This window comes from Panthera uncia, chromosome F1 (assembly GCF_023721935.1).
Source record: "Panthera uncia isolate 11264 chromosome F1, Puncia_PCG_1.0, whole genome shotgun sequence".
NCBI classification, from domain to species: Eukaryota; Metazoa; Chordata; class Mammalia; order Carnivora; family Felidae; genus Panthera; species Panthera uncia.
In genome coordinates this window covers 43115439-43130560 of record NC_064813.1, presented here as the reverse complement: position 1 = coordinate 43130560, position 15122 = coordinate 43115439, and the positions used below count along the sequence as shown (strand labels likewise).

Genomic DNA, 15122 nt, shown 5'->3' with positions numbered 1-15122 from the left:
GGCTTTGGGGAGTCTCTGGAAGTACTTCAGCGAATGAGAACTCCTTTATTCCGTTCCTCTCAGCTCTCTCCCCGAGTCACCACAGACCCCATTTCCACTTGAGGCCAGATGGGGTCAGCAAGGCTAAGGGAAGGAAGCAATCCCCGCCCTAGTCCCCTCCTTTGCAGAGTCATCCGAAGCCTTTGCACTTGAACTCCCCGGGCTCTTTCCCCTCTTTCCCGGGCTGGGCAGGACGGCTCTACCCCCACGGGCCTCTCTTTATCCTTTCCCAGGGTTGCCCCGGGCCACACCTACCTGGCCAGACTGCAGTCTGTCCGCTGACCTGTTGGAAAGACAAAGGCAAAAAGCTCATGTTGAAGCAGAAGGGGCCAGAGTGGAAGACCTGCTGCCAGCAGTCACCTGAAATGCTCTGCCCGTCTTCCCTGAGAGCTGCCAGCATCACTGAGCATCGTGACTGGCCTTCTGGGCAAAAAAAGAAGAGAAATGCCCAGAGCCTCTTCCTGGGCAAGTGCTGTTTCTAATGCTTGTTCCCTGGGCTGCTGGTATGTCCCTAAAGCCTAGGGGTGTCAACCCCGCTTCCCAAAGGGAAAACAGGGGTGGCTGTAGGGGAACAATAGCAAGGTGGATCATATTTTAGAGAACAGGTTACTAGAAGCCTTCCCAGAGGTGAAATCCAGCTTCTCTTCTGAGTGTGTGGGTGTGTGTGGGAGGAGGAAAGGAGGGGCTTGCTTGCTCCTGAGTAAGGAGCACGCGCATGCACACACACACACACACACACACACACACACACACGGTGAGGGCGGCAAGGGAAGAAGGAAGGAAGAATTGTTTGGGGGCAGGAGGGAGAAGATAAAGACATTCTAGTTTTAGATTCGTATGAAATTCTCTTAGGTTGGGCTGGGGTGGCAAGGGGAAATGAGATTTAATTGCTGTCAAACTGTGGTTCTCAATCCAACAGCAGGCCCTAATTTCAAGTGTAATGGGTCACAGCCAGCTTTAAAAAATGAATATCTTAAAGTTCATGAGAGGAATTCTTCTATTTTTAAAAAATACATGTGCCTAGGCACATGGGCCATGATGTAATCTATTTGCCTTCTTTGGACCCACAGTTAACCAAGCATGGTCTGTATTAGACGTACGCTCGCTAAACCAGGGATGCCCCAAGCAGGTGCTGAGCTGGAGGAGATCATCATCCATGTTCCTGGAAAAACAGCTCCAAGGACTGGGGGAGGGCAGGGCTTTCTCTTGCCTTTAAAGGTTGCTAATTGTTGATTACACTTGGCTCATCCTGAGCAACATCCTCCCCCACCCCAACAGCCTCTCATTACTAAAGGCTCAGCTTTCATCTGCAAAAATATTATTCTGAGCCATTATTTTCAACATCTGTCCCATTTCCATTCTGGAATATTCATACACATCAATTATCCCTCTGTGGCAAGAACAAGGAGCTCTTGCATTATGGTGACAAATACATTCAGAAGGCAGGGACATGAAGACTTGCACACAGGAAGGTCTGCAGCTATTGTTTCCTTATTGCTAGAACTTGTCATCTTTAGATGGAGGCAATTTGCAGTGCTAACGAATGGTCACCAACCTCTGCCCCTCCACAGTAGCAAATCTGGCGTGTGTGTGTGTGTGTGTGTGCAAACCCATTCACACACACTCTCTCTTTCTCACACACACACATTCCCAAGGTCCTGCTCCCTATCTCATTTATGGGCTAGCTTGGATTATTTTAGCAAAAAAGAAATCGTGGTTCTAACTCGCTTCAAATAGTTCTGGGCTTTCTTTCCTCTGATTCCCTACGAAGCAATCTGATAACCCCAAAGTAATGATTTTCTATAAGTGAAGCTGAGATCTCAGTGCCCAAACCTGTTTTAGCCTGAGTCCCTTGGGTGGCGGGGAGGAAAGAGAACAGAAGTTACCTAACAGGCATTCTTTACATAAAAGAAAATGCCTTTACAATCACAAGATCAAAGATATCAGAGATAAAAAGAATTCATCACCTGGGGGAACCGTCCAGTGCAGGAGGAGGACAAGGCCAGAATGATGGGTGGGAGGCTCTGGTATGAAAAGTGTAGCTCTGATTCCTGAGGCTAATGAGCCAATGAGCGCCATATGCTTTTCTACACTCTGCAATTTGTCTGAAGAGCGCTCAAGAATTTGTTTTAAAATGTTAGACCCTTGTGCAGTTTCGCCTTTCGCTGGTGTTACCACATACTGCCTGTAGCTTCCTGGTCCCATTTTAAGTGACGAGATGTGCAGGGCGGGGAGGAGGGGACAGGTATTCAGAGGCATCCCCAACCTGGGAATCCCATGAATCACAGGATGCTGAGAGCTAGGCAGGACCCGGGCAGGGTGCCCAAAACCCCAGGGAAGCTTCTCTTTCAACCTTCGCCTTCTGTTTGACAGCTGAGGAGAGAAAGTCCAGAGTGCCAGTCCAGTTCTCTGCTTTGCTACTTTCCAGGGTCTGGTTAAAATCATCCTTGATTCGTGGACGGGACAGGCCATTCAGTACCATGGCCTCTGCGTGGCTGAGGCAGAGAGGGCTGCCCCTTCGCACCAGGACCCTCCAAAGCAGAAGGAAACCGATGCCCTAACCGGACGCTACAGAAAGCGGCAGACTGTGGGTCCCTCCTGCCTTTGAGCAGCCTCTCCTCTCCTCGCAGCAGATGCGTTCTCATCCCACTGTCCCTGCCTTCCTGCCGCAGCCTCAGTCCTGCTACAGAGGAGCTGAGAGTTTTAACAAAGCGTCTGGAGAGCAAGTAACCCATCAGCCCTTTCCCCCAGGCGTGGCAGAGAAGGCGGACAGGGTGGAGAGCAGGCACGCTCCATTTAAACAAATAGATGATGCACATTAGCGCTTCATTAAGCACTGGCCTTCTCCCATTACTCAAGCGGTCACTGGGGCTGTGTGCTTCACATCAAACAGGCTAGGAAAAGAAATGCATTCGTATAACAAGATCAGGCCCACAGGGCTTAGTCGGGGAGGCTCAGGACCGGGCCTTCCCCCGCCCATCGCCAAACCTCCAGCAGAATTCCCATACTCACTTTCTCCCAGGGTTTTCTGGAGAAGGTCGTGCTTGGCTTGGAGCTTGGTGATGAGGTTCCTGCCCTCCAGGTACTCCTTCATTTTCTATAAGGGAGGAGGAGAAAAGCAATCAGACTCCTGAAGAGAAAAAAAACAACAACAACCCAGATGCTCAGCTGTACAATTCCCTTTTTATAAGAGGGCATTTGGTTTCTGACCCAGTTTCTACTAGTTTCCTTTTTTATCTCTTTAAGGCCCTGCGCATCTGGACAGCTGCTGATTTCCACGGCGGACGAGTATCCCGGTTTGTGTTCTCCTGGGGGCCAGCCCCACATTGGCTAGTGTAAGAAACTGGCTCTTAGAGCCCCTCAGCCATCTCAGTTCCACTGAAGAACAGGGTGTTGGGGGCAGGGTGGATAGACTCACTGAGCCCAGATCCTCTTGGTGTGAGGACACACACCTGCCCCTTGTCACCTGCTCGGACGTCCAGCCCCACCCTGGCCCCTCCCAGGGTGCATTCCAACACATTAGGAGCAATGCCAAGGGCAGGCTCAGCCCCTGCCTGAGCTGCAAGCCAGCAAGCAGAGCATCTTTGTCTCCGCCGTCCCTTAATCAGCTTCCTCCTCTATTCTGCAGGGAGTCTTTGCGGAGAGCTTGAGGTTTCTGAGCTTTCGGGGAGAGGGGCTATACCACCCCCCACCCGTATATGCACATACCGGCACTTCCAAACACAACAGGAGGTTCTGGAAATGCGCTTCCATCTGCTCTAACCGTCAAAATGCAATTGCTGTGCTGGAGTTTCTGATCTGACCTCTCTCCACCCTCGTCTGCTCGGGGAGCGACTCTATTTCCCTGGACAATTCATCAGAGCTTCCAAACAACCCTATGAGCTACGATTATCACCGTCCCCATTTTACGGATGAGGGCACCAAGATTTGGAGAGATTAAACAGGTTGCTCAAGGTCAAACTGGGAGTGAGGGGTGGAGCCAGTATCCAGACACACGTGGTGTGACGATTCGGCGCGTGTGCTCAACCATCACGGTAGCGCACCCTCCGGGCATTAGGGCGTGCAGCGGAAGGGGAAGCCCAACAAAACTTTGCGGTATTAATTCTTTATACATGTGGAGCAGTTCAAGGGTTTTCGGAGTCCATTAGCACACACTCTCTCCCTTGCCTTGCTCAGGAACTCTGCAGAGCACACTGGGGAGGACATCGTTGTTCCCTTGTTACCGATAAGCTGATCGCAGGAGACGGGCGTTGAACTGCAGGTCACGGCCAGCCAGGAAGTGGTAGTGCCAGGCCTTCGGAGTCTTAACGCGGCATCTTTCTACTCTACCCTGCGGCCGCGCACAGGGCCCACCGTTGGCCTCGGTTGTCTCCTGCTGCCATGGCTCATCTGCAGGGTCAGGGGTCATCTGCCCTTGTCTACACTCAGGGGCGAGACGGCAGTGTTTCCCTGAGTATGATCCCTGAGCGACTCACTGGTGATACATGACACGGCGGAGGGGGTAACAGATAACACATTTTAAATCATAATACTTCTGTCCTTTCAAGGTATTAAACGAAAAGTATAATTCTACATCAAGCCTCTGATTTTAGGGCTATTACCACTTAGGATGAAGGCAGAAAAAAAAATGTGAAAAAAATGTGAGTTACTTTTACTCTGTACCTCTCTGTACAGTGTAAACTTTTCACCAAGAGTGTCGATTTCTTCTCTCTCTCTCTCTCATGTAGAAACAAAGAATAAGACCCTGCTTTCTCTGGGAGGCACATCCTGGCCCTCCCACGCTCACCGGGATGCCCCTGCGTGTGCCTTTGCGAATCTCACAAAGCCCTGGTCCAGAGGGCTTCTCACTCAGGGGTCTTTCTCCCCAGACTGCCCGTTCCCTGGGGTCAACGTCATTATTCTTTGCAATCCCTGATGCTTACTACCGCACCCAGTAGATAATAGACACCAATAAATGCTTGAAGAAGGAGTAAAGAAATGAAGAGCCTCACTCTCCTCTGCTAGAACCTTCTTCAGAGGCCACAATCCAAGCCCCCAAGTGTGCCCCTCCTCTCTAAATGAAGTATAAAACAAACAAAAACAAACCCTATGCCAAATCATTTCTGTTGCTTCACCCATGACCTGTTTCCTCAGCTCCTTTGTGCCTTTGCACGAGAACATGTGCACGAGAACAGACTCCCTTGTCACCTTCCCCTTTCCATCTGTTCCAGCTGTCAGCTCACCTGCTGTCAGTCTTCCCTGGGTGATAGCCTAATCCCCAAGCAGCGCCTAACTGTGATGCTGGGAACAGGACTGCAGGGCCCAGAGGTGAAGAACCTTCAGGAAACAGCCAACGCTAACATCTGAATCCTCAAAGGCCCCTCTTTGGAAGGTTATCCCAGGAGACTCTCAAGGTTTCCTAATGAGGAAAAATTCCCCAAGAATTGTAACCCTTAAAACAAGCCCAGACTGCTCAGAAAACAGCCAAAATTCTCAAGGAGATGGATGCACTTTCCTCTCACTCGTATTTCTACTTGTGATTTTGGAAATCATTTTCTCACTCATGTCACAGTCTGAGAGTTAACTCTGACTGTCACTTGGTGAGCCATTAAAACAAATAACAATCTGATAAAGCCATATGATGGATTACCTCTTCAGGTTCCATGAAATCCTGCAGGATCAAAAACTATGTTGAGGTTGACCTGCATCCCTAATGGTGGAAATGACGGTTGGAAGTTTTCCATCTGGCTAAGCTGGGATGGCAGGGTAAAGTCATCCCAGAGTTCACGGGCACGTTATTTGTCACCTCCCTGTCCCCCACGTTAGTTAGCACTTGTCTGTATGGAACAGAAGCTGGGAGAAATAATCTGTGCTTGCTGGCAGAAGACTTCAGTTGCTGACCAGACACACAGAGAAAGGAGCCAAGGCAGCTGAAGGCAAGGAAGGCATAAGTGCCTTTTTTTTTTTAAGTTTATTTATTTATTTAGAGAGACATAGAGGCAGCGTGAATGGCGGAGGGGCAGAGAGAGAGGGAGAAGAGACAGAATCCCAAGCAGGCTCTGAACCATCAGCACAGAGCCCAATGTGGGGCTCGAACTCATGAAACCATGAGATCATGACCTGAGCTGAAACCAAGAGTCCGATGCTTAACCACCAGACTGAACCACCCAGGTGCCCCAGGCATAAGTGGCTTTTTGATGACTTCTGGAGACCAGAAGGCCACGAAAAAAACTGTTATGCGTAATCTCAAAATCCCTTCTTTGGACAATAAGGGTCACTTTCCTTATTTAAAGTATGTTCCAACACAGGTAATTCCTTTCTTTCACTCCTTCCCCTGCACCTTGCTCCCCTCCCCAAATATCCGAAAGTAAAGTCACTAACCTTCGATTTTCATTGATGGAGGAGAAAAGAAAGGGCAGGGTTTTCTTCTAGATCACCAAAATGAAACCAAGTTCCCAATACACAGTTCAACCAGAGCCATTACCCTCCCTCCAAATTTTACATTCAATATCATAAAAACTAAGAATTTCTTCAAAAAGTAGGAAGGGAGGCAAACAGTCTTTTGGGTGGTTTGGTTTTATTTGCCACTGTGAGCCTTCAATTCAGTTTTTATGGTCTCATTAATTTATTTCTTAATAATTCCTAACTGGTTATTACCGGTCAGCGATGAGTTTTATTTACTGAAAAGTATTAATGTAACAGTTTTTCTTTCTGAGCCCTTCCTCCTTGACAGACATTTTTGTCATAGTAAAATGAAAGAGTCTGAGTTGGGATATTGTTGTCCTACTGCTTACCTTGGGCAAGTCACTTAACCCCCAGTGTCTTAGTTTCCCCATCTGAAAAATGGGGATAATAATTTATTTTTTCCCAAGGTCGTTTGAAGATGAAATGGGAAAACAAGCATGCCCATGATTATTAGCATATGGTCAGCCAACCAGCCAGCAGTCAACAGTATTCCTTGTACCTGACTCACCTGCTCAGATAACCTAAAAACAGTCCTCCCTCAACTTCTTTGCTTTGTGCTAATCCATAAGACAACTGGTTTCTGGCCTTAAAAAAAAAAAAAAAAAAACCAAAAAAAAAAAAAAAACAGGAAAGGAAAAAGAAAGAGGCACTAGAATGCTTTTCAAATTTAACTTAAAATACCTCTTCCTTTTAATACGATGGCAGTATAGAACTCACGGACCTTGTTATGCCTTGGATTTAATCTGTGTGGAGTGTCCACCTGCTGCAAAGGAGTGGGGTGGGTGGGAAGAATGAACTGTGTCTACCCAGCCCCGTGCACAGAGAGACACAAATGTCATTGTGGGGTGGCTGCCTCCCCACCATCCAGGCACACTGACATTTCTCTCCTCTTGTCAATTTTTAAAGCAGGAAACGGCTGTCAGACAGAATATGTAACACAGCAAACCTGTAAACGGGAGCACATCTCCCACTTTAATTGACAGGGCAGGGGCTAAGTAGGTACCGACTTAGCACGCATTTCCTGAGTGCCTGCAGGAGAATATCAAGATCAAAAAGGATCTTCGGGGCACCTGGGTGGCTCGGTTGACTAAGCGTCCGACTCCTGATACTGGTTCAGATCCTGATCGCAGTCGTGAGATCGAGACCCGTGTCAGGCTCTGTGCTGACAGCGTGAAGCCTGCTTGGGATTCTCTCCTCCTCTCTGCCCCTTCCCTGCTCTCATGTGCTCTCTCTCAAAAGTAAATAAATAAACATTAAAAAAAAAAAGATCAAAAAAGATCTTGGACCACATCAAATCTAGGGGTCTAGATGGCCAAGGTGCATCTCCTCTCCTACTACCTTACCAGCTCTGTCCCCAAGAATTCAGGCAGTCTGTCTTTGTTCATTTTATCAGCCGTGAACTTTAACTCCTTCTTTACGCCATCCCCTACACCAAAACCCCATACTCCAACCCCCGTACAAGGAAATACTTAGGAGAAACGTCAGCCTTATAGGCTTTGACAGTCCTCAGCTAAACAGAGAGCATCACGACCCACGAGAATTGGCAGGGAATTGGTTAGATAAATGATGGTACATCCATTCATATATTGGAATTCTGTGTAGCAATTAAAAAAGGAGGCAGGGGTGCCTGGGTGGTTCAGTCAGTTAAGGGGCTGACTCTTCGTTTTGGCTCAGGTCATAAGATCATGTTTGTGGGTTCGAGCCCCGCCAAGGGCTCTGTGCTGACAGCAGGGAGCCTGCATGGGATTCTCCGTCTCCCCCTCTCTCTGTACCTCCCCACTTGTGCTCGCTCTCTCTCTCTCTCTCTCTCTCAAAAATAAATAAGCATTAAAAAATAAATACATAAAAAATTAAAAAGGAGGTAGATGTCTTTGGACTAATATGAAAAGAATATCGAAAAAAACAAAAATTAAGTGAAAAAAGGAAAGTGAAGAACAGTATGAGTGGTATACTTCCTTTTTAAAAAATGTTTACTTATTTATTTCGAGATGAGGGGGAGGGGCAAAAAGAGGGAGAGAGAGAATCCCAAGCAGGTTCCTCCCTGTCAGCACAGACCCAGACATGGGACTCAATCCCACGAACCATGAGATCATGAGATCATGACCTGAGCTGATATCAAGAGTTGGACGCTTAACCAACTGAGCCACGGCACCCCAAGTGATACAGTACCTCTTTTTGTATTCTCCTTATTTGATTTCATGGTATTTCTTTTTAAAAAAAAATATTTTTAATGTTTATTTATTTTTGAGAGAGAGAGTGAGCAGGGGAGGGGCAGGAAGAAGGGACAGAGGACCCGAAGCAGGCTTTGTGCTGACAGCAGACAGCCCGATGTGGGGCTCAAACCCAGGAACCATTAGATCATGGCCTGAGCCGAAGTCGGAGGCTTAACCAACTGAGCCACGCAGGCACCCTGATTTCATGATATTTCTAATGTAATTTTATTGCATTAAAGGATATGTCAGTTGTTGCCTATGCATAGGCTACCTCTGGAAGGACACAGAAGAAACTGGTTTCAATCACTGGCAGAGGAGAGAGGAAGTGAGGGTCAGAGATGGGTAGAAGCTTGACTTTTTCTGTATGCTCTTTTGAATTCTTTGCACTTTAAATTAAAAAAAAATTTTTTTAACAACCCCTGTAAAAAAAAGGAATGGGATAAAAAGTTGACGTTGCTGGATTGTGTGTTATGAAAGACGAGTGACACAAACCCAAGCAGATCAGGAAACATGGCTTCACTCAGAGCAAAAGAGGGGATAAAGCTGCTGGGATGTTTCTGAGCCTTTCCTTTACCTCAGCTCTTCAGCAGAGAGTAGAGAAGAAAGCCAGTGGCCTGAGGCCAGGTGACCAGAGTTCTAGTTTTAGCCCTTGCTGAGTCCCTTGGAACAGCTACCCAATTTCTCTGCATTTGGGTTCTTTCTTTTAATCTTTCAGCTGAGAAGGTTTTTGTTAGATGTTTTCTAAAAATCACTTCAAGCTTTTCTACTCCGTGCTTATTTTCTTGGGACTCCTGCAAACAGCTGACCTTTATAGGACGTGCTACAAACTTCCAATTGATGTCATCTGGGCAGATCAATCTGATGACAGCTGAGAATGGCCCCATAGCAGCCCCCCAACTTTCCAAAAGAAGGGAGCTTCTAGAATGCGTTCCTCTGATGTTTTCCAAGGGTCCAGAGAAAACCAGGGGCAACGTTTATGAAGGCAAGAGACTAGGAAACGCCTGTCCGCGGGCTTTGTACGGTTTGGCAAGTGCAGGCAGCCACGCTGATACGCACCCCCTTTATTAAATGTCCATTTCACCACCCCCCAAAAAGCCTTGTTATCATGAAATGAATTACTTGATGCATTCCAAGCCCAGTCACGAAAATGCTGAACTCTCTTGTAAATCCATTATTACCCAACCCTAGACAAAAAGTGTTTCTGTTAGCCAAGGAAATTGCACACAATTTTGGTAAGTAGCGCTCTGGCCACAAAAGACGGGAAGTGGGCTAGGGGACACCAAGGGCATTCAGACAGAGATGAATGGGTGGGCAAGGTTTGAGAGGCCACCTGTTTGACTATGGTTGTCCCTGCTCTTACTAAAGGTCAACTTTGAATACACATGTCATAGCTTCATTGAAAGCCAAAAACTAATTCTGACGGGCTCAAATACAGATTTTTATGTCCCAAATTCCTTATTTAATAAAAAAAAAAAAAAATGGAAATCTTCTGCAATGTAATGAAATTTGGTTATTAAGGAGTGTTATATCTAAGCAGTCCAGATAGACCAGCTAAACAATCCTATTATTAAAAGCCTCTAGAGTGTTCAACAACCTCCCGAGATAAGAAAGCTTGGGGTGGCAACACAGCCTTCATGATAGACAAGAAGTTCTCATCCTGTCCAGCCCAGTCTTCGTATGCCTTTATGCTTTGCACAGACTGCTCTCTCTCTCTCCTCAAGGAAGGCCATTCTCCTCTTGACTCCCTGCCTGGTTCACTCATCCCCCTAGATCAAGCACAAAAGTCACTTTGTGTGCAAGGTTTCCCCAACTCCATCCATCCTGGTTGCCATTCATGTATTTGTGCAGGTATGCGTTGCTAATTTCTTACTTTATTTTTTTGATTGCAGAAATCAATCTATCGTAACTGTTTGGAAACATATGAAACGAAAACGAAAGTTCTTCCTTCAGACGGCCAATCCTATCATCCCCCTCTTCACCTCCTACCCTCGGCCTTCCTGATGTTAGTTAGCATGGTGTCTGGCACATTGAAGATCCTTGATAGATTATCAAAGAGTAATCCAATAATGACTAATGAAGGAGTTAATAATGCTTGTGGGGATAATAGATATTCAGCATTTATGGAGCATTAGCTAAATATTTTACAAAAATGAATGAATGAGCCAAAGCATTGTTCCATTATGTCCCTATGTAGATTTTAGTATTTTACTCATAAATATATTTAAAGAATGTTATGATGAAATGAATTAGAAAAATATTAATCACTTGCTAAATGAAAGCAGATTGTAAAACAATATGCACAGCAGTATCCCCTTTTTTGTAATAAATTATAAATATATACTCACATATATGTTTCTTGTCCAGAGAAAAAAACAGGAAAGGAATATATCCTAATACTGTCATCTCAAGGTAGTACGATTATGGATGATTTTTATTTGCTCTTTTTTGTTTCTATATTTATATCTTAACCATGCTTTGCTTCATATAACAAGAAAAAAGTTATTTTAAAAGAACAATACTGTTCAATCACTCCTTTTCAACAGTCTTTTCCAGGATTTAAAAAAAAAAAAAATCAAAAGAATTCTTAGTTTAACTAAGTAAAAAAACATTTCTTTTTTTAGAAAAGATAGCAAATCACTAGTGTTCTTAATGGAGAAAGGGCAGTGTTCAAAGAAGAATTAAACAAATTGTTCCAGTTGGAGGAAAAATTCAATTTACTGCATGCAGACTGTGTTTCTTGACTGAAAAACAAGTTAATTCCTCTCATTCAGAATCAGTATGCATATTCACTGGCTATATTTCATCTCACATCTGCAAATTTAATTTCTCCTTTCTTGGTTGTCAGAAGATTAGAAAATAAATTTTAGCTCAGGCAATGAATCCTACTTGGCAAGCTCAAAATAACTTAATTATTAAAAAGCAGCACCAAAGACCAGCCAGCAACCTTCCAAAGGGCTATTAACACTACTTAAAGGAAATAGGGTCTATTTGTCTTAAAGAAGACTGGGAGATATAACAAATAACAAAATAACAATGTTTTGAAATTCCCTGCAAACCAACAATGCTGCACATGACCTGTCCTTCTGAATTTTAGCCATCATTATGAAAGATAATTTCCCATCAACAAAAATTATAAAATAAGGTCATCGCACCACCTACAAGAGATTATAGGCTTAAAAAAAACAAAACAAAACAAGATATGTGCTGGCCAGAATATTTGGATGTAGTTCCCAAGAACCAAGAAATGAAGTCCTCCTTTTGTGACACTCTATAGCTGAGAAGGAAACTTTCCAACAGAAGCCTACCAGCTGCTTTAAAAATTCTTTAAAAAAATAATCTTCCTGATGGTGTACTTGGGAGCACCTTTCTCTTGGGGAGGAGGGGAGGCGTCCCTGTTAGACACATTCAACTTGTAGATATCTGTGTCTTTAAGTGTAGAAATGGTCTCTGAATATGCCCACATCCAAATCAAGATATTCAAAGACTACCCTTTCAACACCTGACAGGGACTCTGGGTTCCGAGTCCCCCCGTGAGCTGCAGGGGATCCTCAAGAGCCATTGGCCCCCTCACCGTGAAATAGAACTGCTCGGTCTCTTGCTGGTTGGCTCTCCTTTTAGCGATGCTGGGCTTGCTCATGAAGGTTTCTGAGACCGTGGACTTGACGGATTCCATAGAGTTGCTGTACTGGAAGCAGTCAGACACATCAAAATCCTCGACGGTCACAATGTCCTGGATGGTCTGCAGAGTGGCCTCCATTGTCTTCTTTACCTGCCGCGACAAGGGGCAACGTACTGCATGAGGGGCAGGTTGTGGAAGAGCAGGTAATGGGGGAGTTTGGAGCTGTGGGAGGGGCGGCTGGAGGGTACAGGGGCTGCCGTCGGGAGGTGCAGCCCCATTTCCCACCCGACAGCGCTGAGTGAATGAGAGCCATTGCACGGGCTTGGCTATACAATGCTCCTCTCTCAGGTGAGGACCTAAAAACCACCCCCCCCGTTCATGCTGTGTATTTGACCCAACTCTTTTGGTGAATGTTTGCTTTTTAAATTTAATATTAGCTCTTGGCTATAATGGAAGTGCTACTGGAGAGAATAAAACAAACCCAAACCAACCCCATGATGTAAAGAGCTAGTTAAGATATGAGACGGGCCTGGTCCCGCAACGCCCCAGGTTCTGTTTCAACAAATCAGTGAATTCGTTTCCCCATTTGCCAAGGAAGTGACCCATCCCCAGTCCTTCCTGATCTTCCTGACTGACTGAGATGCCAGGTAAGAAGTCACGAGAGCACAAAAGAAAGAAGCTGGATAATTAATCATGCTACGCTTTTGAACTAGCTGTTGAAAGCAAGTACTCTGGGCCCAGAAGAAAGTCCCCCTTTTCAAAGACGATGGAGATGTTTTAAGTGTCAAAGTCAAAGGCCTCTGTTTGTTTGAAAATGCTGGAAAAAGCCAGGCATGAGGGGGTGGTTTCAGAGACACAATATTGTGCACACAGCTGCCAAGTGCCATTTTGATTAAATGTGTAGAGGGGGAAAAAAAAAGCATTTTGCAAAGCTCAAAATAGAGCTCAACCTTTGGCAATGCAAGAGCAACTTCCTGGAGTTCAAGGGCAGGATGTAGCAGGGGGGAAAATCCAAGGCTACATTTGGCTAGGAAATGTTTGCGGCAGCCCGGACATTCTCTGCATGCTCCTTCCACCTGCTCCCAGATGGGCAGCAAGAAAGAGGTTCAACAGGGAAACTCAGAGGGTGGCTCCAAGTCTCCTAAGCAGGAAACTCACCTCTTCGTTCTCAATCTTCAGGGTGGACAGACGAGACTGCAGTTGCTGGCATCTCTGTACCAGCTCGCTCTGGACAGGCTGCTGGGCACAGAGCTGGGAAGCCTGCCAAAAGAAAGCAATACCAGGTCAGGAAGAGGACACAGTTCTTTTGGCGGTTCCAGAGTCCCATTACTGTTCATAAAAGTACTCATGTTCAAGCCGTAAGCCTCACGGTTTCTATGTTAAAACAAAAGCCAAAGGCAAAGTGTGTGGGCCTCCTCCAGGACCAAAGAGCACAAGGAGGGAATGAGGAGTGGGACCTGTTTGGAAAGATCAGGTCTCTCCGGGGCTTATCCCCCGGCTGGCGCTTGGCAGGGTCTGCAGCTCCACGGAAGCCGGCGTTGGGCCAGAGAAGAGCACCTCGGGCAGCCCCAGCTCCAGATGCACAATGCTCCGGCGGGAGGATTTCCTGTAGAAGTCCGAGTGGCCACCTCTCCGGCCCCTCCTTCATTCCCCTCCGTGCACCAGAGTGAAAGCAGGAGAGAAGTGGGTCAGGAGGCTAGCTTGCCGCTGTTGGCAGCCGTCATGTGTTTACAAATCTGGGCCATGCATGAGAGGTCTGACTCAACGAGAGAGAGCGTAAAGCCAGGAACAAGTCCCCAGGCTATGCTAGAGGGCCCCACAGGGCACAGAATCTGGTGGATCTCCATCTTTTTGCCCCAGGTTTGCCCCAGATCTGTGTGGGAAAGGAGTCTGCCCTTCCCTGAAGAACGACTGCCAATAAGCTTTTCCCTGCGTGAAAAGATGGTCGAGCCACTGTCTCCTGATGGGGGCATGGCTATGGCACGGGCATGAGGTCACCACAGTCCCCAGGATGACAGATGAGGAACAGAAGGCTGGCAGATTAGGAGGCAGGACCCACGTGGAGGCAGCTCCTGTCACCTTGCCACCATGTGTCCCTTAGCCTCTTGTCTGCATAGAGACATCTGGATAGAACTGGCCTCCTTCTTCCTCAGCAATGAGTGGGCACATTCACATGCCCACAGACCATTCTCTTGCTTAGAAGACAAAACCTCTCTTCAAATGGAGGGGGCTGAGACCTGACCTTTTCCTCCATTGGCTTTTAAGCTCCCAACTGACTTGACCTCCTCCCCCAGCTGAGGAGCTGGCCTGAGCCAGCTCTCAGATCTGAAGAGAGCTGACTTCACTCTGGCTCTTGGATAAGCAGACACAATGGAGAAAGCTCAGTGGCCAGGATGGGTTAGAGCCAAGAGTGAAACTCTCTGGCTGCCTGATGTCACTGGTCAGGCATCCAGAGCCCCACAAGCCTGTGGGGGCACCAAGAGTAGAGCCAAGCACCTCCTCCCGGTACATCTGAGAGTGCTTGGCATCCACTCATGTGCTGAGTGCCCCAGAACACCAGTCAGTGCGAGGCCTTGGCCAGTTTCAGGACTTCCGGTCAAAATGCCACCCGAACCTTGGCCTTAGTTCAAGGACTTCCAGGCAGCTCCCTCTTATTGCCTCCACAGTCTACAGACAGCCCACACTGGTGGGGAGAGACTGGCTGTGGGGACCCAGAAAAACTCGCCTTCTCATCTCTTTTTATTTTCTACTCCTCTGAAGGCTAGGCTGGAATGCAGAACCTCTGCAAGATCGAGGGCTGACCCTGG

At 46.8% G+C, this 15122-nt stretch overlaps 1 protein-coding gene across 7 annotated transcripts in view; it reads right to left on the bottom strand.

Moving 5' to 3' along the window:
- SRGAP2 (SLIT-ROBO Rho GTPase activating protein 2) overlaps window positions 1-15122 on the bottom strand; it is a 233051-nt gene that overhangs the window by 43452 nt on the left and 174477 nt on the right. For all 7 annotated transcript variants that reach the window (XM_049634513.1, XM_049634515.1, XM_049634514.1 and 4 more), the window contains exons 9-12: window positions 13474-13575; window positions 12268-12465; window positions 3052-3136; window positions 295-322 (exon numbers count right to left, since the gene is read on the bottom strand). In XM_049634513.1, the coding sequence (XP_049490470.1) occupies window positions 295-322; window positions 3052-3136; window positions 12268-12465; window positions 13474-13575 (413 nt within the window). The remainder of the gene's footprint in view (window positions 1-294; window positions 323-3051; window positions 3137-12267; window positions 12466-13473; window positions 13576-15122) is intronic.